The sequence below is a fragment of the Atractosteus spatula genome, chromosome 11 (assembly GCF_055471065.1).
Source record: "Atractosteus spatula isolate fAtrSpa1 chromosome 11, fAtrSpa1.hap1, whole genome shotgun sequence".
Lineage (NCBI taxonomy): Eukaryota > Metazoa > Chordata > Actinopteri > Semionotiformes > Lepisosteidae > Atractosteus > Atractosteus spatula.
The window spans coordinates 49,728,210-49,754,712 of NC_142716.1; the positions used below are offsets into that span (position 1 = coordinate 49,728,210).

The following is a 26,503-nucleotide window of genomic DNA, read 5'->3' on the forward strand; positions in this document are numbered from 1 at the left end:
GGTGTTGGAATTTCAGATTTCTTTCCAGCATCCATTAAATATTTTTCTTTTACTGATAAATCTAGTTTTCACAGAATGACAGGCAACCCTCTCATTCTTTTCCCAAACACATGAAATTTAAGCTTTCGATTCAACAACAGCTGTTGCATTATAGCAATGTGGTAATATTTCAAAGCAGTTACTTAACACACATGAAACTGTCTAAATATTTTTAACATTTTGTATTTCCATCCTTGTGTTTTTACATACTGTATTGAAATTAATAACCTTTCACTGTTTGTTGACATTTCTACTCTTACGGTATCCTCCAGTTTCCTTCAAGCTTCATGCGAGCATAGACAAGAATCATTTAATAACTCATATTCTAAAAGTGTTAACTGCTCCGAAATCCACATTTACAATTTAAAACAGGCGCTGTCCTCAGATCGAATGCAGACTGCCGAGTGTACGCATCAAACTGAACAAGGCGTGCGCCTCTCATCTCAGAGCTGCCACTGTGACAACAGCAGCAGCAACAGTGACTACTGGCATGACGGGCCAGTGGGGGAGGGTACAGTGCTGCACTCCTGCCCCCTCCTGGGTGGCCCTGGAACAGCACGACCCTGTGAGATCTGCTCCCGACTGTTCCTGGTGTTCCCCACACAGCTGCCACAGCAGAAGGACCGGTGCCAGCCCTCGGGGTCACAGACTGGACCGAACTCTGAACCACGCCACGTGCCACCAGCCTGAAGCTGACCCCTGACCCCTTTGGGCTTTAAAATGCTACACGGCAGAAGACCAACACTGTGCCAAACAAAACCCCATCCATCCATTTGCTGAACACTTTTTCCAATTCCGGGTCGCGTCTCCTGACTGAGGCTCTGCTGGGATCTGGGCGTCTCGTTTGACTGGTGAGAAAGAACAAACCTGACTAAACGATCATCTCTCAGGGCTAATTTGGGTCTTTTTATCCATGCATCGAGGAGTTATTTTAATATGTTTTAAATGTCACCAAACCAGTCTTTCCGATCTCTGTGCAGAAGGCAGAGGAGGTTATTTTAATATTCTAAGTGTTTCACAAGCAGACACCGAGCCTGCAGCACAGGAGCGTGATCAAACAGATCAAACCGCAATGAGAGGAGCTGATCATTTATCAGTAATAAATGTGGCCTCTCATTTTTAAACTGTTATTCTGATCCCACCAAAGCTGTAGTTACTGTAAGATTTAATCAGCAATGATAATACTAAGCAGTATCACTCTGTGCTCCCTCTGCTACATGACACTACGAACTCATAAGCAAGAGGAGCCAGAAAGGCTGCTGCAAGAAGAGCCGGGCGACAGCCTTGGCCCTCTGCTGTCCACTCATCCAGCACTGGACTGGTCACCACCAGCAAGACACACGAGCGGGGAGCAGCCCTGCCCCGGCCCTGTCGGGGGGGCTGGGGGGGGGAGATGTGACCTTGGTGCAGACAGACAGGAATGACAGACCTCGCTCCTGCTGAACACCCGAGAAACTTGTCATGTAGTGTTTTAATAATTCTCACCCAGCGCAACGAGCCGGACTGCGGTACTCGTGCGCTGGTTTTTCAGGAAGGCAGGCCGTTCCGCTGGGAGGCCATGGGCCTGGAGCTGCGCGGCTCAGCTGCCATGAGACACAGGAGGCCTGACCTTCTGCCTGCGCGGGGGAGCCCTGCTAGGCGTTGCCGAAGATCGCGGCCGACAGCTCCCTCTCTGCTAACGAGGGCCAGCCTGCCGAAAGCACCTTCGCAGATGATTTACAGCTCCATTAGAGACCTGCGTTCCACAAGAAACCGTCCTGATAAAAGGCCGGCCAGCGCGGGGGGCAGTGAGCCCAGGAATGCCAGGCTGCCTCCCCCAGGCCTCAGAGCTGGAGGGGTTGCACGGCAACAGCGTGACGGAGACACGGAGGAGGCCGACGCTCCTCCGACGGGGGCGTGACAGGCTCAGTGGAAATTCCACTCTTCACAGGGCATGAAGGCCAAGTGCAGGTTTTCTCAAAAACAAACACGTGAGCAGAAAAGAGATAAAGATAAACGGCTTCTGGCAGAGAGAACCTTTTCTCGACGTGTTTCTGAAAAGCTCTCCTTCCAGTACAGCGCGGGGCTTGGTGTCGAGTCTCTCTGGGACGAACGCCTGCGTTTGCGTCTCCTGCCGGCAGCTGATGTCCCTGAACAGCGCGCCCGACCCAGCACGTGCTTCCTCGCGGTCTGCCATTAACGAATTACCTGACGCCGCGGGCGGGGAGAGAGCGGTTTCCCAGTGTTTACGGCTGAGTCACGCTGAGAACGCCCTGATCCTCCGTGGTGAAGACGCGCGAGTGAGTCACGGGACTCTGCCACCCCAAACCTAGCAGTATCTCCCCCCGCCCCGCCTGTAACACAGGAACCACTCTCACTGGGCTGCAGACGCTTGGGTCACCCAGGGTGAACGTCTCACCCCCGAGAAACACCCCGAGGCCCTCTCCAAACACTCACAGAGCGGAACGGAAAAATCACACGGTTCCCCTCCTGTCTCTCGTGCTTGCAGCTGCACACCGCACGCCCTTCTCGAGCGCAACAGACGTGTAAACAGGCTCATAAAATTCCTATCGAAATCGACCAGACAAAAATATTCTGAGAGCAGGACAACAAGGGGATGAGCGCCCTGCAGCTGCAGGCGTGCTGCGCGCTGGGTCTGAGAGCGGGAGGTCAGACGAGGCGCTGTCGGAGCCAACACGACTGAAATTCACATTTTTGCCGAGTTACTCACTGCCAGCACAAGCTCACTGCTGCCCTGGGAGGCACGGGGAACCAGGCAGCTACTGATGTCTCATTTAACCTTTTCACAGGAATCTAAACAACAGCTTATTCAGCACATGCGGGACTCAGTACAGCGCTGAGCAGGAAATCGATCCTTCACGGAGGGGGAACGGCCCGATGCGGGTTCACGCGCGAGATGTGCTGCGGCTGCGGCTCCCGCGGCCCGAGACTGGTGTTAATGGGCCGGGAGAGCGGCTGTGAGGGATCACCATTCAAAGGCACTCTTATCCCCAAGGGCCGCATTGTGAAACCTGCCTCAGGACTGTTACTGAGAAAGCAGGCAAAGCGCTCACAGCCAGCTGGAGAGCGCTGGAGAAGCCACAGCACCCAGCGGACATATCTCATGTGCCAGTCGTCACGCTGCTCATCTCAGTCCCTTTCTACCCCACACTGCCATTCCTCGGAAGCCCAAGGATAAACCCACTTTCCCGGGTTTAAATCTGTTCCCTGTGGACAGGACGCTGGCCAGCTGCGCCCTTTCCGCTCTCCGGAACACCTCGCCTGACACACGAATCTCCGGCAAAGTTAGAAAAAGAGACGTCAATGTCGAAACAGCAGCAAGAGCGTCGCAAACTGCTCATGACGTTAAAATAATTGGCCAATCAAAAAGTTCTGACCTTTAGTTCCAGCTCTGAAGGTGAAACAGGCCGGGGGGGGACAATGCAAACACTGCGTCCTGCGGCTCTGTTTACTGCACTGCTCTCTGCTCAAACTACTGATGTTTGCACCAGTAAGGCCTGTCAGCTCAGTCAGTCTTGGCCGCACGTCGTCTTGGATAAAGGTGTCAAACAGAATAAAAACAGAGTCAGGCACATGCGTTAACTCCTGCCGAGACACAGACATTCAGAGCGTTCATAAGCTAAAGGCCTGCTGAGGGCTTTGGCTCCACGATTTACACTGAAGAAGCAGAGCAGCGTTTCTCCAGTTCACGACGTGCGTATAAGTAAAAAGATCAAAGGCGTCAGGCGATCTTCTGGGGCCAGACAGCCTCTTCCTGCGGCTCAGCTGGGCCCAGACACTCTCTCGTCAAGACGGCAGTACCGAGAGGCCTCGCTCTGCAGGCCCCAGCCCCCAGCAGATCCACACTGACCTTCCCGCCCACTAAACGCACAAACGACACCGAAACCCACTCTGAACCGGACAGCAGATCCAAATACCGGACCCTGAAACAGGGAAATGTGAAGAAACGGCCCAGCGACAGCTCCAGGGCTGGGTAACCCTGGTCCTGTGCCTCCTTGGCATGACGAGCCCAGCACTGCCTGCAGCTCGCCTGGTCCTCCAGAACCAGGCCTGGCCAGTCCAGCTATGTACCGCAGAGCTCTCAGAGCACATCCACACTCTTCCCCAAGCTGACCTGCTGTTCTCGGCGCTGAACTCTCACCTTGCCGGTAAGCTTGCTAGAAAAACTCCAAAGGGTCCCCAGAAGGAATCGCTTCTATCTCTGCGACTTCTTCAGGTATGGCCTAATAAAGTCACTGCATTTGGTACTTTCAAGGAAAAAACAAAAAACAAATCTGACTTTACAATGACTAATCTTGGGCGCACCTGTGTGCAGAGCGTGTGGTCTGTGACAGCGGACTCCATGCAGAGTGAAGAAGTACAGTTCTGCACCCGAACACCTTACCTTCTGTCGCATTAAATTGGGCAGACTGGACACATGGGACAACACCCACCCACCACAGCACCTGGCCATCTGGCTTTGTGCAGGGCCTCACACAGACGGTCACAAAGATAACTGGCATGTAGTCCACAAATACAGTACGTGGGGGAAAACCGGACTCTCGGTTTTGCTCCTCGCCCGGAGCCCGGAGCGCTGAACTGTGGGAGATAAATAACACAAAGGAGCAGGGGAACCGAGGCCCCGAAGACCGAAAGGGTAAAAATGATCTTTCCCCCCAAATCTTGAGCCAGCTCCAAAAGCCGGAGGAGGAAAACACACTGGTGCATTCTGTGCGGGTGGCACAGAAAAGCCGATATAAAAATCCAGGCTGTGGAGGAGAAGCACATGACAAAAGAGGGTAGGAGTGCAAGCGTTGCATCAGCCTGTCCCCCCGCCCGCCGGCGGGGGTGTCCGGGGTACCAGCCCGTATTTTGCAAGAGTCGGAGAATTCCTTTCCCCGCTGACCTGTGACCCACATAGCCTCCAGGCCTCAGACAGGCACAGCGGGTCCCGGGGGTCTGCTCAGCCCGTCTTCCAGGGGTCCGCCAGCAGCAGAAGTTTCTGCCAGCATCTTAAAATAGCCACATTAGCACTCTCCAGTCAGATGGTTTTGAAATAACATGACAAATGCTTTGGGTGTTTATAGTTCAAGGAGCTCAAGACTGGGATTAAGTGAAGAGTTCACACTCTTCTGACAGTCGGCACTCGACATCGCCTTTTAAACATGAAACAAAGAAACAATCATGTGGTTTGGAGTTTCTTTTTTTGGGTTTTTAAAGCAGGTACAGAACACCTGTGATGTTTTCACTGGCCGAGCAATAATAATGGTCAAGCGCTGTGCAATGTCCAAGCGTAGTATATGCCCCATCCAGACTTCAAACTGCTGTTTTATGTGTTTTTGACACACAGGGTCAGAAATTACACATGCAAAGGCAGCTGTTGAAGTTCTAAGGTGTCTTTTTAGCATATTATCAATAAATACATTTCTACCCTTGCAAAGTTCAGCTACAATTGTGACTCGACTATCATGGCACAGTGTTCTCCAGATCTTTTCATCACCCACATAAAACAGGACCAAAAACCTCATAGAGCAGAATGTGGTACAGACTGGGTAATGTCTCACTTTAAAAAAAATGAATAATGTATACTGTAATGATAATAGCATGGCACAGAGCAAAGTTATTTTTCTATTAAAAATAATTTCATTCCATACAACAAGAGGATCATACCTATTTGCACCCCTAAGTATTCCTTCACATGTATCTTAAAAAAAACAAAAATACAGCAACATTCTGCTCTTTGGAAGTGCAATAGAAGCCCGCAGGACTATCGACAGGGCTCTGAAGGTTTCCCTGACACCATGGGTATAAAATGAGGTCATACATAGAAAACATTCAGCAGCAGCAGGATCATCATGATCAAGGTCAGAGAGCTCTGAGAAGGCAGCCACTGAGCCCCACAAGCTGACCCCACCCCTTCCTATTGTAGTGTCCATTCGGAGTCCATTGGTGTGGTGGTTGTAAAACAAGTGGATTGGGAGGCAGCTGTGTATCCAGCAGGTGTGCTGTATGTATACTGAGTTATGTTTGGATTTAGAAAGAGGGAGCTCGTGTTGAGAAAACACTCTTGCCCACTGTGAAATACTGCGGGGCTCAATTATGTTTTGGTGCCTGTTTTTCCTGGAGCCCTTGTCAAGACAGGGGAAATCATGAACTTCCACACATACCAGGACAATCATGCCAGACGCCTGTTTCTTTCTGCCAAGAAGCTCGAGCTTGGCCGAAAATGGGCATTCCAGCATGACAATAATTTAAGCATACATGCAAATAAAAAAATGAATGGTTAACTGAACACAAAATAAATCCTCTTGATTGGCCATCTCAGTCTCCAGACCTCAGTCCAACTGAACATTTATGATTCTAACTGAAGATGTCAGATCACTGCCATGAATCAAAGGGTCTGAAGGACATAGAGGAATGTTCACAAATTTCTCCTCCGATGTGCCAGGACCTCTTACTACACTACAGGAGGAATCTGGTCAGTGTAAGCCATGCCAGAGGAGGATTTACTAAATACTAACTACATGGGTGTGAATAAATGGGTGACCCTCATGTTTTCTGGAATTTATGAAAAACATTACTTAGCACGGCTTGTGCAATGCTATTAAAATTATTCTGTAACATTTTCAGAATTTTGTTGCACAAAATCCAGTCTGAAAATCTGTCTGTTAATTGATGTGAATCATTCCTGTTTCATCGGGGGTATAAATAAATTTGGAGGGCTCTGTGTGTCAGCTCTGGTCTTTTTTCTCAGCTCCGGAAAAACCCTGCTTTTAGCAGAACAACGTTCGGTACTATTAAAACATTTTCCTATTCAGCAGTTACAAAGTCACGCATTTCTTCATCTTAATCCGCATCTTTGATGCAATCCTAAGGCAATCCTAGCATCACAGGACAACAAGCTAGCTTCTAATGGCTTAACCACATCAGCCGGAAGACCCCCAGCATTCAGGCAGCAGTGAGTCAGAGCAACACAAGAGTCTCTTTCACAGCCTCCGAGCCAGAGCCCTTCTGGTGAGCAGCCCTGCGGATAACAAGATCAATATGGCCAGGGTGTAGCCCCTGTGGATGCCAGCCACTGCTGGGCTCCCCCCCTCTGCTTTTCAAAAAGCCATGTGGCTCTGCAACCGCATCACAGGGACCCCAGAATCCAAACACTCTGCTGATTAAAACGTCCGTGATGTTCGATTCTTCTTTGATTTTCCCTTCCCTCCCCTATAAAGCAGACTGCCTCTCCACTCAAGAAATCCCAACAGGAAGGAGGATGTTGAAGGCACCAGCCCCGTGTGGCCGGTACCGAGACGTACAGGGCGCTCACCAAGTCAGCCAGACAATCCTGCCAGCTGTACCCAGACACCCAGGCTGGTACTACCACAAGCAGCAGCACGAAAAGCACGTTCCTGCAGCGCTCACCACAGAGCTCAGTCCCTCGCGTGCCGATCTTTTATTAACCACAACATGGGACAATAATTAGCCATGCGGACTGTCACAGCGATGACCATTTATTTTTCTATTCCAACTGATAAAAAAATGATAAATGCAATGTTACTGGCTCTTCTGTATCACTGTTCATATATAAAACATATTAGTTATAATTAACCCACCTATTGAATAAATAGAGAGAACTTAAGCAAAAACAAAAGCTCTTGAAACTGAAAGGTCCTGACCGTCGATTCACTGGAATGGGATGGGCATCGGGTTCATGCCGTCCAGCTGTGTTTGTATCCGAGCTGGGGCTGGAGCCGTCGCTGTTTCTACACTGTGGACAACGGCAGAACGACCGACTGTCCTTCAGTACAGAAAACAGGATTAAAATGGCACAGTCGCAGAAAACGACATTCTGAAAGATGTTTTGTTAAATAAAAAATGAAGCTTGTGTGGACTGGACTAACGGGGAGTGGACCTCTCCTGAAATGCCTCGCCAAAGGAGGCGTGTTGACGAACCCGAGCACGCGGCTCTCCTAGCCTGTGACGTCTGATGTGCCGCTGAGGGTTCGGGCCTGCTGGTGTTCCCCACAGCCCCATCTGCGCCCCGCAGCAGGCAGACTTCCCCACACCGCTGTCCGAGTGGGCCTGGCCCTCCCGCCCGCGCCGCCCTGCGCGAGTTCACTCCGGACGAGAGAGCCATGACTGAACATGCAGGTGTGCTCCGCCAGGGCCACGTGCTCCCTGCTCCCTCCGCATGTCCACACAGCCCTGCAACATCCTGCCTGTCCTTCGATGCATCGGACTGCACAGATCTCACTGGTACCCCCCACCCTCTCCTCCTGGCCCCCACGCCCCTCTGCACCCAGGTCACGGCTCCCGCCGCCGAGAGACCAGCGCAGGTCTGATTAGACGGGGGTCCGGGGAGGGAGGAACGATAGTCATAATTCACTTATATAGCTCTTTTCTGGACACTCCACTCAAAACGCTTTACAGGTAATGGGGATCCCCTCCACCAGCACCAGTGTGCAGCCCCACCTGGATGATGCGCCAGTCTGCTCCACACACACCAGCTCTCAGTGGGGAGGAGAGCAGAGGCCATGACTGGTAAAGGCCAGGAGGACATGTGGCCAGGACACCAGGGTTACACCCCTACTCCTTCAGAGAAACACCCTGCTAATGACCACAGAGAGTCAGGACCTCGGTTTTACGTCTCATCTGAAGGACGGAGCCTTTTCACAGTATAGTGTCCCCATCACTATACTGGGGCATTAGGACCCACACAGACCGCAGGGTGAGCGCCCCCCTGCTGGCCCCACTAACACCTCTTCCAGCAGCAGCCTGAGCTTTCTCTGGAGGTCTCCCGTCCAGGTGAGGGGGAAACGTGTTGTGCCGTTTCTTGTTTATCGTGTTATGGCTCTGATGCTCCTTGCTTAAACCCAAATACAAAATGTGATCTAAAACAAAAAAAAAACAACTCCAGCCGCGGCCCGGTCGCTGGGGTCCTGTGCCGATCCTTCCCGCCTGCTCCTCGTGTCCAATTAAGAGCTTCAGTGAGGCTGGGAAAGTGGGGAGGTCACCCCCGCACTTGAAACAGGAAATAAAAGCGCTGCCAGGCCTCGCGATGCCCCCATGCCTTCACCCGCTGTTGTTCACCTCACGTTCGCACTTCAAACAGCCCACAGGAGATGCACGGGGGCAGCGCCAGGAGAGGGCAGGGGCGGTCCTGCCTGCGAGGCCGGAGGCTCCGCAGCCCAGACGGGCCTCACCACCTCCCGCCTGTCTCAGAGCAGCAGCAGGAACGAACCGTTTCGAACCACAGCAAGCTGCCTCCGAGAACACCAAGGCCTCCTGGTCCATCCGGAAAGCCCTTCTGCGTCCCTGCCCTACCGAAAAAGCTGAAGCCCCTATAAAACTTGTACCGTGCCAGCGGCTGGGGGGCCGCGGACCCCCAGAACACCGATGCGACAGACCGGCCTCCCCCAGCAGGGGAAAATCTTCGCAGCGGAGAAGACTCTCGGCAGACGGGGGAACGGGGAGACCCGACGGGGGAGCTGGGAATCTGCGCTCAAAGAGGCAGGAGTTTTATCAAGCCGGAGGAGCTGTGAAAGGATGGTTAAATATTAAAAGCCTGCCTGCTCCGTTCCAGGGCTGACAGACACTGCCTTCCCTGCTGCCGCGGCACTAATGTGACGGCCGCCAGGATGAATGGACTGCTGGTGCTGGAGCGAGGCCATTAGCAGGGCCGTTAGGAGCCGCCGGGCTCCGGATCCATCACATCCCCGGGACGCCACGCGCTCCGCTAGCTTCCGCGAGGATCATTCCAATCACGCCGCGCAATTTTATTTCCCTCCCGGCTGCACGGGCAATATTTAAACCAGAATATCAGGGAGCGCGAGAATGAGCTGAAATGAATATTGCATTGCGAGAGGCGAAGCAGGCGGCCGGGTGCGTTAGCAGGGGGGTGCGAGTGGAAACCCCCCTGCTGTGGGGCGGAGCGGTGGCTCTGGGGCTCAGGATCTGCGCCTGTGGCCGGAAGGTTGCCGGTACAAATCCAGCGGCTGACAGAGGAATCCTACTCCGTTGGGCCCCTGAGCAAGGCCCTTAACCCCAACTGCTCCAGGGGCGCTGTATAAATGGCCGACCCTGCGCTCTGACCCCAAGCTTCTCTCCCTGTCTGTGTGTCTCATGGAGAGCAAGCTGGGGTCTACGAAAAGACGAATTCTTAATACAAGAAATTGTATAGGGCCAATAAAGTGATCTTGTCTTATCTAACCCGTCAGAGCTGCGGGACAGAACCAGGCGAGGCAAGGCTCAGCTCAGCCCAGCCCAGAACGCGGCCAGGGAACCCTGCTGTACACAAAGAGGAACTGGAGCAGTCTGTTGAGATGCTCATGCGATGAAAGGAGAGATTCTTTCTTGCGCCCCCCTTACGAATAATAAGGTTCATGTCCATGGTTCCCACCCGCGGCTCTGCAGGGATTCGGCAGCAGTTTCACTGGGTGTCCTCCTGCGTCGCTCCACCCACAGATCTGCACCGAGCAGCACTCGAGTGTGAACCAACACACTGCTGCGCCGCTGCAGAGCTCTGCACCAGTTCCCTGTATCAGAACAAAGCCCAGATCACATCTCAACATCCCCTGCGTTTCCTTGCCTCCGCTAGGTGTGCGCCTTTAAAAAGGCGGCGGGCTCTGTCAGGCGAGGGGGTGTGCGGGCGGGTCTGGACGTGAAGGGAGGGAAGGACGCACCAGCAGTGCTGGCCTCGGACAATGTCCGCTCCCACACGCCGCAGCCCCCTCAGAGCGAGCCGGTTCACAGAGCAGCTCGGACGAGCCTGCGATGAGCCTCCGAGGAGCGGAGGGCCGGAGAGCCGGAGCAACCCGAGCCCTCTCCGTGCTGGCGGGGAATGATCCCGATGATGTCGCCGGGCAGGAATGCCGAGGCCAGCGCAGCCCCCGGTGCTCGACACATTGCGCGCATCGCTCAGCGGCGCTCTCCGCCGGCTGCTGCTGATGTCAGCACTCCTGGCACCAGGCAAGCGGGGCAGGGGCAGGAGGGTCGCTCGGAAACAGGAGAGCTCCGCTCTGATTGGCCCGTCGGCCTTCTTTACAGCCCCATCCGAGCAGCTTTCAGAAAAGAGAACATTTCATTACGGAGGCGAGAGTTTATCCGCCTGTTGATGGTAACCGTTACACACATATACTGTGTTAAGAGCCAGCAAAAAAAACAAAGCAAAGAACTAAAATGTCACCAAGTAGGAGCAGCCTGTTCTCGTCAACATGCTACATTCCTGCTCGATGGGGAAGAACTGCGCACTGGTCTGAGAGAGCTAAAAGAACACGCCCGTTAGGGGAACAGATTTTAAGACCGGTGCAGACTGACCCGCGGACGGAGGCGGGGTGTGGTGAACCGTCCGGCGAGCACGCTGCGGCGGGCAAGAGCCACACCCGGCTTCCAGCTGGCAGCGCCCAGCTCCGCGCCACCCTTGCCCTCCGCCGCCGGCCCAGGACCCGCAGCTCGGTACTCGGACACGCGCCAAAGACTTCCTGCGAAACGTCCAAATTAAACCTACAAGCCGAACACTGTCTCACCGTGGGATTTATCTTTTAACTTCAGCTGCCCCTTGTTGCAAAACTCAACGCGAAGAAGAAATACACACATACAGTACGCACACGCTTTTCCACCAGACTTTATTTCCCTCCTGACAATGAGTTATGCAGCAGTCTCGAGGCCCTGAGACGGCGAATGAATGTGCCTGCAGACTGCCGAAGGAGGCTCTCGGTGAAGTATTCTACTGGGCATTAGATTTTTCAAGCTTTAAAAAAAAAGAGAGAGATCGATGGCAGCTGGCGAGCTGTAACAAAGGGAAACGTATACTCCCTCTGCACGCCGCCTGCCTCTGAAATCCATAATGCATTTTGCATGAATTCAAATTAACTCAGACACTGGTCACATGAAGACTTGTGGAGCAGAAACCCCGCTTTACGCGTCTTTAAAATCTCCCGGTCGCCTGTCGCCCTCTTCCTGGCCGGAGGGCTTGGACGACAATGCCAGACAGCCCCTCTCAGTTTCCACCATGTGTACCTTTACACTTCATGGACAGGTGCCAGGGGACAGATTTAGAGAAGCCGATCTATTTTCTCTCTTAAATTCGGAGAAACTCGATCCTTCTAACTCGAGGATGGTCTCTGGCTTCCCGGAAGTTCTTACCAGCGCAGCCTGGCTCCGAATCCATGGGACTGGAGCTGGATCAGCAGATACAGAGAGATCCGATTACAGTCAGGCTGCTCTGAGACCCCGGAGAACTTGCCAGGTGACCAGAGACCCCTAAACTGGCCAGGTGTGCAGGAATTACAGGGTGTCCAGCACGTCCACCGACAGAGGCTGAACCGCAAAGGCAGCTCGACAAGGACAGGAAGACGTGGAAAAAGAGCCCCAGATTGTGGTGGAGGACGTGGGCACGAGGTCGGCAGGTCCTGGGAGCAGAGCGGGGACGCTGCATCGATGGAAAAGAACGACTGAAAGCAGGAACTGCTTTTGAACTTCCGGGGCAAACAAGCACTTTCAGAGGGAGGCCATCTGCAGACAACACAGCCGCCTCACGAGTTCTCAGGCTCACGACCAGGGGACCCAAAGACTGCACAGGAAGAGCCGAGAGGACCCGAGAGAGACGACCCCGTGCCAGGGCGAGGAGACGAAGGTGGGCACCGCGCCAGCAGCCCTCCGAAGAGCCGGGGAGGAGGAGCTGCTGGGGTGCCTTGGCAAAGGGTTAGAGGGGCACCCAGGAATACCTGTGGCAGACGAAAGGCAGCTGAGGGACGGCCACTATCCTGTGTCCCCAATGTCACAGACAGAGGGATGGCCACTATCCTGTGTCCCCAATGTCAAAGAGAGGGACGGCCACTATCCAGTGTCCCCAATGTCACAGACAGAGGGACGGCCACTATCCAGTGTCCCCAATATCAAAGAGAGGGACGGCCACTATCCAGTGTCCAAAATGTCAGAGACAGAGGGACAGCCACTATCCTGTGTCCCCAATGTCAGAGACAGGGGGGCGGCCACTATCCAGTGTCCCCAATGTCACAGACAGAGGGACGGCCACTATCCAGTGTCCCCAATGTCACAGACAGCAGAATAACCACCCTTGAGATTCAGGGCAGAAGCAGGAGGCAGGAGAGCGGACTGAGTCCCCGATGCGTCACCCTGCAGGGGTGACCAGTCCAGTGACAGCGACAGCCGATACCAGGGGTCTCAGTTACCGCACTCCTTGTAATTACTGCACTGAGCCGACACGCAGCTTGACTTCATCTACTGATATAAAATCAACGTCATGAGACTCGAGGACCGGGATCTGCATTACAGCTGTTTTTGTGTGTGTGCATCCATGCTGCACTGCAGGATCCCTTCTGAGAGTAATTCTCTAAATTAAGATTTTCAATAGCGCATTTAGTTTTCCAGCAAGTCTTAGCATCACAAGTCCACATCTAAATTAATGTCTATGTCTCCTGTAAAGCTCTTTGTGCAGTCTGTCAGCAAAAAATTCATATCAAGAATTAAACCTGCTAAAATCCCGACTAGGAGAGAATAGGTCACGCATTTCTGTCAAGCACAAGGAATTATTGCCAAATTTCATTTTATTTTTCTTGTAACGTAATGCCTGTGCTTCTCAGAACTGGGATAGCTGGCACTGGCTGCTGAGGCCGAACTGAGAGCCAAACGCGAACATGTGGATCATCTCTCCAATCTGAGCTGGGACACGGGGAGCAGTGGGAGATTTACAACTCACTTTAACTCTGCTTTAAAAAAACGGTTTATATAAGCACTGGCCACACTTAAAAGAAAACTACAGAGCTCCTCAGCTTGAAACGTGCCTGCTTTTAGTAACTGTCATTTCAGCTCCATCACGTCTGTGGCTGAAGACAGCTCTGCGTGTGGGTGCGAGTGTCTGCCTCTCTGTTCACAGCTCGGATCTCCTCTTCCGACACCGCCTGTGGGACTGCTGCACTCTGCTATTGGCTGTCTTAGCTGTAGGTCTCATTTTTCAAGCTCATCTCCACGCAAGGGAGCCAGTGAAACGCAGGTTAAATAAGATGCAGTACAAGCATTTGCAGCTCCAAAGTTTCTGCACAACCGAATAATGAAAAGTGCTTCAAGGTGGGACTAATTGATTCCATGCCTCTGTGTTCCACAATGACATTTCTGAGAAAGAGAAAGCAGGACCTCTTAGTTTCGATTCTTCCCTTTCCAACAAAGAAACCGAGCCTGGGCCCGTCCTGTGCTTCACGCAGCCTGAACAAGGGGCGCGTCTCGAACCCGGCTGGTGAAGGCAAGCAAGAAGCCAGTGGGGGGTCTCCCACAAACCACTCTTCTCCCCCACACAGCCTGGGCCTCAACGAGACCCACCCCCCGCAGGCGAACCAGGAGCGCAAAACGGAGCACCTCCTGCTGGGAGCCGAAGTGTGCGACAACCATGCGGTCACACCCATGTGACAATCAGCAGTTGGACACAGAACGCTTGCCAGATTAGGGCTGCCATTAACAACAGAGGAACAGTACACTGTGTTGGTACAGAGCAGAGGAAGATAAACCCCCCCCCCAATGGGAGAAAATAAACTTCTGGAGGTTCCAGGGCCAACTGCCTCCCCTCCAGGCAATAACTTTGTGGTACATTATTACAGAATTCATTTATCACATGTACATTTTATATTATATACAGTATGTGGTGAAGCAGGTCTGCGTGAGCGTGGGGGCTCTCTTGAATAAGCTACACCTTACATCAGTTTCAACATCCAGTAAGTATAATCAGTCACTGTACCATAAAATTCCATTCCATTCCAAATGACTCCCATCCAAGTTGTGAGGATCCCTTCCTCTCAGCAGCTCTCAGCCACTTCCTGGGAATGTGGAGCAGTACTGCTGGGAGACGTCTTGCTCAGACGTACCCTGCCTGCCATGAAGGTGGTGCTGGAAGGTGGTACCAAACAGACTCCTGAGGTCCACCCTGTCCTCGCCAGCAGAAGAAGAAAGCTTTCCCGGGCCGGTGTGAGAAACTGGGGCAGAGCCAAGAGCTTTCCTTCTCAGGCTTCAACCGAGTCTCACACCTACAAATGCCCAAACATTAAAACAGCCCAAGGGAAACCTTCGAACCTAGGTGAGGAGCTCCACCTGCTGACAAACAGCTGTGACGACAGAGGGAGCCCCCAGCTCCACCTCCTCCTTCTCCCCACGGGCAGAGCGGAAACCCGCGAGGTGAAGACACACGGACGGCAGGATACAGCAAAAAACAATGACCGTCCACTCGAAACGCACAAAAAGACCGGAGAAAAGAGAAGTCATGCCATCATGACACAAAAAGCTGCTGGAGGGGGTTCTAGGATCAGCAGCCGACTAACAACAAAACGAGAGAGAGACGCTAAGTGGATTCCCCCAACGCTGATGGATCACTGAAGCGAGAACGAGCACAACTTGAGACCCAGACCCGCGACCGTGATCTGTACACTATCTGCTTCTGACAGCTGGCCCACACTGGCCCTGGGGACTGCTTTATTCAAGGTCTGGGCTGTCCAATCCTGGGCCTGCAGGGCCAGTGTACCTGCAGAGCTTTTAGGTGCTTAAATTGGTCCAATTAAGTCAATAAGCTGATTTAGGTCATTGAGATCCAAATTGGAAGGAAAACCTGCAGAGCCACTAACCCCCAGGACTGGACACCTGCAGACACACTGACCCTGTATGACCAGGACCGGACCCCCTGCAGACACACTGACCCTGCAGGACCAGGACCGGACCCCCTGCGGACAACTGACCCTGCAGGACCAGGACCGGACCCCCTGCGGACAAACTGACCCTGCAAGACCAGGACTGGACCCCCTGCAGACACACTGACCCTGTATGACCAGGACTGGACCCCCTGTGGACACACTGACCCTGCGGGACCAGGACTGGACCCCTGTGGACACACTGACCCTGTATGACCAGGACTGGACCCCCTGCAGACACACTGACCCTGCAGGACCAGGACTGGACACCTGCAGACACACTGACCCTGTATGACCAGGACTAGACCCCCTGTGGACACACTGACCCAGCGGGACCAGTACTGGACAGCCGTATTTTAGATCATCAGCCCCAGCGCCACGCGTGAAGATGAGCCACCCAGGAAGAGGTGGGGAGGGGACAGGTTACAGTGTTTCAGTGCTGAAAATGAAAGGACAGATCCCGCCCCGGGGACTGCTTGCTGACAGAGTGCCGGCGCACAGGGCGCTCCTGCCTCGCCCGCAGACGCTCGGGAGGGGGGGGCAGGACGGAGCTGTGGCTGCTCTGATCCTGCGAGGGCGGCGGCGCACAGGCAGGGCAGCAGCGGCTCGTTGCAGAGGGAAGCCCGCAGGCTGCAGGGTGGGGCTCGCTGGTACGCAGGCCTGCCGAAGCCCTGCCACTGAAGGAAGGAGAGCGCAGCCGTTCTCAAACGTTCAGCCCAGAAACACCCAGACTTTCCCAGGACTGAATGAACCTGGAGCCCACATCAGCAGGCACGGAAACCCCCAAAACCTGTTTGCCGCTGCACAGACAGAGCAGCGCACGGAGCCAAGATATTTTTACTGCTGTATCCAGGTCACTAAATCCTATCCAAATCTAGCGGTTTGTCAGCTATGCCTCTCCCCCTTTTTGTCGTTTGAATACTCCAGTCATGGCTGCTGGCGTCCCAGGGAACCGGTTCATTCAGGAGACATTTTCTGACACCAAGTGCGAAACCAAAACTCTCGGCAGGTTTGAACTGCGGTACTTGCACATTATTCGACTGCTTCAATCAGCAGCTCTCAGTAGTACATGCGTGCAGAGGGTTTAAACTGAGCCCCAAGTCGCACACTGGCACCTGGCGTCGCCCCTCCTGACCCCTCCTGACCCCTCACGCGCTGTCAGCACAGCCCCCCTGTGGCAGACGGGCTCTTCCACCCAGGTCCGACGGGACGCTCGTCTGCAAAGTTTAGAACCGTGGTTATGAAGAGCCACAGTTAGAAATAGAAAGTGTTCTCACTGTGTGGTACAGCAGTACTACCATGCATGACAGACATGCACTACAGAGGCTTGTGGCAACGGCACAGAGGATCACAGGATGTGATTGACCATCAGTGAGATCCACACCGTCTGCTGTCACAGTGAAGCCCGATCCCTCACCCAGGATCCCACCCATCCCGGCCCCTGTGCTCTGGCCAGCGGTACCGCTCTGTTGAGGCAAGGACCACTAGACTCAGGAACAGCTTCTATCCCCCTGCAGTGCTCATCCTCAGCGGCTCACTGCAGGGCCTTCATACACACCTGCACTCTGCACTTTTTACATAGTCTACCAGTTTTTTTCTCAGTCTCACTGCTACATATTTGTTTATTTTCCCACAACATATTTATTGTTCCTGTCGTCTACACTGTGTGGTGTGGTCTGTTGTACTGTGTGTCCCGAGAGATCAGCGCCATTAAGAACTCCAGTGTATTTGTACATATGGCAATAAACTACTCTCCTACTCTACTCTAAGACTCTCTGAATTGTATATTGTCAATAAAAAAGCATACGCTGTATATATATTTCAATCCCCTGTGGAAAAGGTTAACTCCTCCACTTCGCTGCTGGTTCTGACCAGTCAGTGCTGGAGGAGGGGCCCTGTGACCAGCGACACAGACCAGGGCTTTTCTTCAGGGTCTGACGGGGGGTACGGTGGGGTGGAGGGGGCCCATGTTTTGTTCTCTTTGAGACAAAAAAAATTAAGGGCTTAAAAATGTGCTAACAGAAAGAACAGGAAAAGAGGAAAGAGCAGAGAGAGGGCCCGGCCCGGGGTCCTGACCCAACCCAAGACACGTGCAGCTCGGAGGCTGGGCTGCACGACTAACATCAGAGCCCGTGGGCCCCGCCGCACAGAACCAACCGGACCTCCTCGGCCCACCAGAGACACACAAAGACACAAAGGAGAGAACGGGCACTTAGGCGCTAAAGCACTTGTAGCGAATTACAGCAGAAGCCTTTCAACATGAACTGCATTTCCTCCTTCTTCACTTCCGGGTTCAAACTTCTCCACTCTTCGCAAGGCGCATCTGAACCCTGCTGGGCTTGGGATAATATCGCCGACTCGTCTTGAAACAGGCCCTGCGAGAGACAGCGCCAGCCCCTCCGGGGCGAGAAGCTACCAGCTCACGGCGCATTTAAACCGTGAGAATGTGCTGCAGCTTCTGAGCACGACCGGCCATTTCACAAACACCGGCGCCCCCCTGTGGGCAGCCGGAGACACTGCAGTCTGGGAAACGAGATTGGAAACGTGCTGCTCCTCAAAATTTCAGGTGCATTAACATCGGCGATTACAATACTGTAAGACTGTCAGATTACCATTTTAAAACAAGAAAAATAATGCAGCTTCCACATCTTTCCAAGCTCAGCTAGAAACAGGACTGTCTCTGCTGTGCGGGCTGCCTGCTCTACACTGGGCGAGGAAACCTGCGTGTCTGCGGGCAGCTCCCTGTGTCTGAACGCTGAGCACCGGCCCCGAGACACTGAGCAGTCAGGAGAGAGTGTGCGGAGTCTGGGAAACTCTTTTCTAACCAATTTCAACACCTTCTCAACGAGCACTGCGAACTAGGAGAGACTGTGTTCGCACTGTGGTACTGGCCCCTGTGAGAGACACGTGCCAAAGACGTTTTTCACAGAAAAAAACTAGAAACACACTTCAAAAGGACAAAAACACTAGACTAGAGTGTATCAGAGGCCCAACCCTAATTCATTATTGTTGTAGTAATTAATGAACTTTGCTCCGACCACAGTTACAATTAAGTTACAATCTGCCCCTAAGTATTTTTTATCCATCTCAAATGCTTATGGCTGTAAAAATTAAACCACTGCTAAACACCATGTTAAACTGACAGGGAGGAGAGAAATCCTGTACCTCAACCCACACAATGACTGTTCTCATGGGATTTTTGCTGACCTGTTTGGCATGGTCAATGCTTGAGGATCCTAGCAAGCAGTAAAAAATAAAAAGAAAAAACACACCTTGGAATGAAAAACACCCCAATTAAACCAGCACCCCGGCTGTAAGGTTACCAGGGGGTGCTCATATTTATAGCACAGGCACACAGACCCACACTGCCATCTAGCGGAGCCAGGCAGCAAGGCAGGCAGGACAGCCTTTGTCAACGCGCACTGGCTCCAGGGCAGCACGTGGCCATCCACAAGAGCTCAGGGTCGTGGGAAACTCTAATCAAGGACCTACCAAAACAAGCCCACAGCCATCCATCTTCTCACCATGCCACCCAGTTCAGCTCTGCGGGGGAGCTGGAGCCTATCCCAGCAGGCACTGGGCACAAGGCAGGGTACCCCCTGGACAGGACGCCAGTCCGTCGCAGGACAGACGGACACACACACGTGCACACACTCACACTAGGGCCAATTCTCCCAGAAGCCGATTCCTCTACCAGCATGTCTTTGCACTGCTGGAGGAAACCCATGTGAAAACGGGGAGACACCACCTCCAGACAGACAGCACCCCAGAAACTGAACCCAGGGCCCCGCGCTGCAGGGCAGCAGTGCTAATCAGTGCACAGCTGTGCTGCCCAAAAACACGCTTGCACCTATTTAAACAGAACTTCAACTTAAAACCTTTCCGCGGTACTGGTGCAGAGTCCTCAAGGGCGCCGACACGTTGAACCTCCTTCAGAACCCACAGAGACACACAAAGCAGAGGGCGGGCATGTGCTTTTAAAACTGGGAACAGGAGACACACACGGGGGTTTGGGGACCTGGACTGAGATGCCCAGCTGTGCCATTTTAAATGACACCTTCTGCAAGGAACAGCTGGATGAGAATCTGGGATCAATTAGCTACTGGTAAACCAAAGAGCTAGAGTGTGCAACTTCTCTTATGTTCTATGTTCAAGTTTGATATTTGTCATAGAGAACATAAAATGACAAAGAAGAGGTCTGTTGATCGGGGACAGCAGCAGTACCCCACGTGGGATTCGAACCCACAGCCTTCCCGTTATGAACCCAGAGTCCTAACTACCGTGCAACACTCCAACAGAAGAGCTCAGCTGTTCCACTACAGTCCAGAGAACAGATCGGCTTTATTGATCAAATGGTAGAGTAACAGGCAAGGAAACCAGCACGTTTCATCACAGGCCTCGGTCTGGCAAAGCCTTAGAATATTTAAGCAAAGATGTGTCTAAGAACCAAACTACATATCAGGCAAAAGAAAAAGAAGGCAAAAGAAAATGGAACACTGCAGTCAAGAAGGCAGCACTGAACTTCTGCAGAACCCAACGTAACTATTTTACCCTTTTTCTCAAATTAGTAACACAGCAGTCAGAATATATTCTGTTCACAAGTAACCCTTCTCCTTGCCTGGTTGTTAAACATCAAGACATTAAGAACTTTCCACAGAAAACAAAATAAAAAGCCCCCCGTGCTTTCTGAGAAGCCCGGTTTGCGGGGCAGATGAGGGGAGAGGTTTAGGGGCGCAGATGGAAGGGCTGGGACAGGTCTGCACAGCACAGCAGCGCCCCGATGTTCTTCACCTTCATCAAAGCCTCCTCCTCCTCACCGGCACCGATTCAGAAACTGAAAACCTCAACTTTCACCTGCCCCCGCCCCCCCCAACAAAACAAACCCCCCAGGCAAAAAAAAAAATCTGTTCCAAGCAGGTCTGCAATCCGAAAGGGACACACGAAGAACAAGCAGACTCACATGTCTACCTGCTTGATAAGGCTCAATGTGGTCCTTTAAAAAAAATAAAACAGATAAGCGTCTGAAGAAGGAAGGAATGAAGGAGCACAAACACGACCTTATTTTTCCACATCGGAAAACTGGCCTCTGACGACCGGAGCGGAGACGCGGACCCATGGGACCGGGGGGGCGTGGTGGGAGGCGGGGCTGTACAGGGGCTCTCCGGGCTGCCGGGCGCACTGCTCCAGCTCCTCCTGGGACACGTCCTCGGGGCCTGCCGACCAGCAGGGCAGTCAGCGCACAGCGACGCCCACGCCGGGCTGGCACACACCCCGCAGATCGCCTGCTGGCTCCACTGGGGCTTGACCCACAAGCAACCTCACACATCCGCCCAGCGGCCCCTCCAACCTGCCGCGCAGACGTCACCGGAAATCAGGGCTGATTTGTAAACGCCAGTTTCACATGTCTTCCAACCACCGTGTCAGCCCTCTACCGATTCCTGAGTTGCAGAATCCCCCAGGTGTGCGGCGCCCAAGCAATTTCATTGTGGGCGTGTCTGACAAGAAAAGTCTTGAACACAAACAGCCAGCAACATTATGCTTTAGAAACGCCAGCCTTAAGAGTCAAACCCACAGAGGACAAAATGATCCAAACTGCTGGTCTGAACTCAGGGGGAGCTCAACATTCAGACTTCCGCTGACACTGCAACACAGAAACCTACGCTTCCGTAGTTGTGGAGACAGACAGGCCGCCTGAGCCGAGCCCTGTACTCTAGCTCAGTGTAAATAACACGATTTCAAGTTCAAATCCCCGTTTTTTATTCTCATTAATGCTAATCGCTTTTAAAGAACCTGGAAATTGAAATGGTACCTTAAGAGAAATAAAAGCATCTCTAAGTCCCTCCACTGCTTGAGTTTAAAGCCAGTTTTTTCGCTAAGAGGACTCTGAACGCAGCAGTTCCTCGCCAGTGAGGAGGCTCTCATCTGGACAGAAGGCTGCTGACTGCTGCATTGATCAACGATGTGCTGCAGTAGAGACCTATGCAGTAAAATGACCTTGAGGCGTAACAGGAATTTAAAACTGATTTTAGAAAGAACTGGAACAGAAAAGCAGGCAGTGAAATTAAACTGACCCTGAAAAGACCATGGAGGAGAGATGGCACATGTCGGCTCAACAGCAGGGGTTTAAACCTGGGCAGAAGGTGGGTGAGGGACCTGACAGATAAGTAGCTGCAAGAGCGTGCCCAGGTGGCCCCGCGTGCAAGAGTGCCCAACCATGGCCGGGCAGGGGAGCCTGGTGAGCAGGCGCCCCTCTCCTTCGGACAGGAGCAAGGCTAAAGCAGTGATTAACAGCTGGCGATCGCAGAGGGAGGCGGCTTCAGATGAAACACACAGCTGCTCACTGCAGACTTGAAAGACAAATGAATGATCTTCACCACGCAGGTGAAATTTCCACAGGCACATGGCGGCGGAGTCCTTACCATAGGGGAAGGATTCGCTGATTTCCCTGTCCCAGTCTTCCTCTGGGGCCGGAGAAGAACGATACTGCACTGTCTGAGCACCCTCCTCCTCCTCGCTTTCCAGCTGGTCTTCATCACTGTGTCTCCAAGCCCTCTCCTTGCTGGGCTCCCTGCTGTCCAGGTCATCCTCATCACTGGCCTCCCTGCTGCGCTGCCTGGGGTTGACCATATCTCGAGCCTTGCACAGCACACAGCCTGAGCACTGCTCTCCACTCCGCCCACACGCCCTGCAACAACCAGACACGGCTTCTTAACAACACGCCCACAGCCAACTCCATTTACCACGCCCACAGCCCAGCCCCAAGGACACGCCCACAGCCCAGCCCCAAGGACACGCCCACTGCCCAACCCTGAGGAAATGCCTGCCAGACAGCCAGTCCTGGGGACACGCCCACAGCCTGGCCCTGGGGAAACACCTGGCACCCAGCATGGCCCCTAGGACACGCCCACTACCCAACCCTGAGGAAATGCCTGCCAGACAGCCAGTCCAGGGGACACACCCTGTGTGCCAGGCGTGTCCCCAGGGGCACGCCCACTACCCAACCCTGAGGACACGCCCACAGCCTGGCCCTGGGGACACGCCTGGCACACAGCCTGGCCCCAGGGGCACGCCCACTACCCAACCCTGAGGAAATGCCTGCCAGACAGCCAGTCCAGGGGACACACCCCCTGCCCAGCTCTGGGAAAATACCTGGGACCCACAGGCCTGGGGCACACCCAGAGCCTGACCCCAAGGACACGCCCACAGCCCAGGACCCACTTTCTGCTAGCTTCAGTATTCTGAAAGCCACCGAAAGCCAACTGCAGGCTGCTGCAGTTGACCTAGAACCTAGAACCAGCTCCAAAGGAGAGGAGGCCATTCTGCTCAATGTGCTGGTTTGGTTGCTTGTGACTACCATCTCAGGCAGCTGTTTCTGGTATGACGCCAGGATATCGGCTTCAACAGCACGGCGTTTCCAGACTCCAGCAGCCCTTTGTGTAACAAACAGCTGCCTATTCCCCGTCTTAAACGTACTTGGTTTCCAGCTGTGTCCCCACACTCTGTATTTCACTGGTGATCCTGAAGAAGTCCACTGGGTTGACTGTCAGCTCCTTTGAGGATTCTGAGAACTTGAATCAGGTCCCCTCTGAGGTTTCTCTGCGCAAGAGTAAAAAGATTCAGTGCCTTCAGGCTGTATGTTAGTGTTGGACATTCCTTTCAGGCTGGGAGTTTACCTGAGCAGAAATGCCTTCTTTGTAAAGTTGGGAGAATGGAATCATTACTGGACCTAAGGTACATGATTTAATGTTTCAGATAACAAGACTGAATCAAAAATCTGGGTTTGGGAAAAGAGTGAAAAATCGTTCCAACACTGAATCCCAAACAACTTTCCTTGATTCTGCTTTTTCTCAAGACGTCAAGACTGCAAAAACCATGAGCTTTCCAGAGCAGATTCTAATCTATGTTAATGAAAATTACTTTCATGAAAATGATAAGAAATAATTAACTTCTGCCTCAGCAGAAGTGCGACAGTACGGATCTTAATTTAATCTCGGCAGGCCTCTCACCAGTTCCGAAGAGACACCAGCTAGAAATGCGGTTTTCTGCTTTCATTTCGGGCTCTTTGTCTTTGTCACGGCGGTCCTGTGCGGGCAGTGTTCATTCAAATAAAATCACCTCCTTCATTTGCTTATTGATCCGGGCTCTTTCCGCCTCACACTTAAAACTTGCAAAAACCACTTTGATCCACTCGCCAAGCATCACAGAAACACCGCTTTGCTCACTGCAACAACTTCCAAATTCACAGCCTTTCCTGCAGGACGCGCAGAGGAGTCAGAGGAGGTGAACCTGCGGACCGCTCACCTGTGCGCCAGGTAGCGGCGTGCAGAGGCCTTGGCCGCGGGTATCGGTGCATATAACCTGTATTTCCTCAGTGAGTGATAAAGAGTATTTTCATGCTCAGGACTTTCGTTACAGACGGTCATGTATTCTCCGCCTCGGTGCGAGAGAGGTCGGCCTAGCTATTGTTTAGGTCAGGCGGAGAAGGTCTAGATGTGTTGGGATTTTTAAAATGACATCCGTCGAAAAAAAAACATTTTTTCTTCTCTAGAATCACGTCGAAACCTGGATTTACACACACGCGGTGTCGCTATTTTATTACACATTTAACTAGAGAGAAATCGCTGCACAATACTAATAGGACGACATTAAAAATCGCTGCTTCAATTTTACTTCTTTAGGATACTCTACACATTTTATTTAAAGAAACTTTTAGGAAACAGGAAACGAAAGAAACAGAAAATTCGGCAAGATTTGAAAATAGTCAACTTTCCGAACCTCCCGACGACTTCACGGGATAAGTCAAACTTTAGTAATCGATAAGACTCTGATTAATTTTATCCGGTATAAAAAACAAACCCACACTGAGAGAGTTTTCAATACAGCTGAGAAAATTAACAAACCTGGGAGATTTATTCACAAACGGTCACTCGTCCTGCACCCACCTCAGCCGCGTCCCTCACACAGGCCGGCAGCCCGGCCGCAGGTACTCGCCACTGCCCCCCTGCGGGCTGGAGGCGCAGGCGCCGCCGGGGTCCCACACTCGCTCTCCATTACTGATAATAATAATTACTCACACTTATATAGCGCTCTTCTGGACCCTCCACTCAAAGCGCTTTACAGGTAATGGGGACCCCTCCACCAGCACCAGTGTGCAGCCCCACCTGGATGATGCACCAGTCTGCTCCCCACACACCAGCTCTCAGTGGGGAGGAGAGCAGAGTGATGAAACCAGTTCAGAGATGGGGGATTATTAGGAGGCCATGATGGGTTAAGGCCAGGGGGAAATTTGGCCAGAACACCAGGGTTACACCCCTACTGTTTTCGAGAAACGCCCTGGGATTGCTAATGACCACAGAGAGTCAGGACCTCGGTTTTACGTTATTTTTCTAGTTTTTTCTCATCCGAAGGACGGCGCCTTTGTTATTGTATATTAGATATACAAAACGTCATTGTCCATCCAGAAGATGAGTATTATGTGAAAACATTGCCAAGCCTGAAATTGCCAAGCGTGCTTTTTGAGGGGGGAGGGAGGGGCAGGTGATGATAGAGCTCTAGGGACCCAGGCCTGTCAAGGGGCCGAGTGTGGGGTGACCGCTGGGGCATCGGGGCAGCGCTGGGGCTGAGTGTGGGGTGACTGCTGGGGCTCAGCAATGCCTCCAGCCTTCCATGTCCTTTCAAAACCTGCAGAGGCTTGAAGACACGGAGCTTTTTCAAACGGAATAAAATCCCACCGACTGACCAAGAGATCAGGACCTCAGCTAATCGTCTGTGCAGCTGAAGGGTGCCGGTCACTCACAGTTGTTTTCGCTGCTGGGAGCACGCGCTCACTGTCCTGTGTGGAGAGTCCTCCCCTATTTACAGCCTCTTCCTCCTCCGCCTCACCTGCAGTGTCTCTATGACCAGCGCCGTGTCCTTCACTGGCAACAGCTGTCTATTCCTCTCTTCCAAACTGATGGGGAAAGCCTGCGAAACACAAAGGAATGGAGTTCGGCTCAGGCGACCTCCGTCTCAGTCTAGCTGGATACACAGTTCACGCTGGTGGGTTTTTCCCTCTCATTCGACTATAAAACCCATCTCTTAGCACATTACTGATCTCTCTGCAGAGGGATCTGAACAAGACTGATCTTTATTTTCAGACTGCAAGTCAATTTTTTTTAAGCCCTGCAAAAACTAGGTCAGCACAACGCACAAGATGCTCTGTTTCAGACCCGGGCTCCGCGATGTGATTTCTATCGCTGTGGGTATGCGTCCACTGTGCTGCTATTGGTTAGGTGGATTACTTCCAGAGACAGAACACTAGATACCATTTACTCCTGGACTTAAAACAAAGAGACAGTAATTACGGTGGTCATGAGTGTGGCAGTGCTCTGTTCAAAAAGAACGAGAATGCTCGAGTGCTAAGAGCCCTGTAGTTCAGACTGTCGAGGCTATTGTCTGAAACCACATTTGGAAAATATCACGCTCAGTTCGGTTACCATGTTACACTGTTGTTTTGAAATGAGCTCAAAGAAGAAAAACCTGAACAGTCCCAGGGCCTCTGGTTGCAGACTGTAGTGCTCTGCAGCAGGCAGGGACAGCAACAGGCAGGCAGGCAGACAGAGAGCCTTGGTCTCCATATAAGCCACGTGCAGACTCTCATGCTTCTTTTGCAGGAATGGGAATCTATTTTGTAGAGGTCAGTGTAATTGGACTGAAATTGCCTTATTGGGTCTTCTCTCCGTGTGCAGCAATGAGCTACGTCAACATGGAGGCCACTGCACGAACAGATACTGATTGATTGATGAAACAGACTGCCACACACCTCC

General features: G+C 52.6%; 1 protein-coding gene across 1 annotated transcript; it reads right to left on the bottom strand.

Annotated features, from left to right (window-relative positions):
• Positions 1 to 20,756: 20,756 nt before the first annotated feature.
• LOC148824295 (uncharacterized) lies at positions 20,757 to 22,325 on the bottom strand. Its single transcript, XM_088926839.1, has 2 exons — positions 22,118 to 22,325; positions 20,757 to 20,911 (listed from the first exon to the last, which is right to left on the bottom strand). The coding sequence occupies exons 1-2, from the start codon at positions 22,323 to 22,325 to the stop codon at positions 20,757 to 20,759; spliced, it is 363 nt and encodes a 120-aa protein (XP_088782965.1).
• Positions 22,326 to 26,503: the final 4,178 nt, after the last annotated feature.

Excerpts from the sequence above, each read along its gene's own strand:
- LOC148824295 (XM_088926839.1), bottom strand. The coding sequence starts at position 22,325 with ATGGTCAACCCCAGGCAGCGCAGCAGGGAGGCCAGTGATGAGGATGAC. Across the intron at positions 20,912-22,117 it reads CAGCGAATCCTTCCCCTATG|GCCCCGAGGACGTGTCCCAG; the intron begins GTAAGGACTCCG and ends GCTGGTCGGCAG.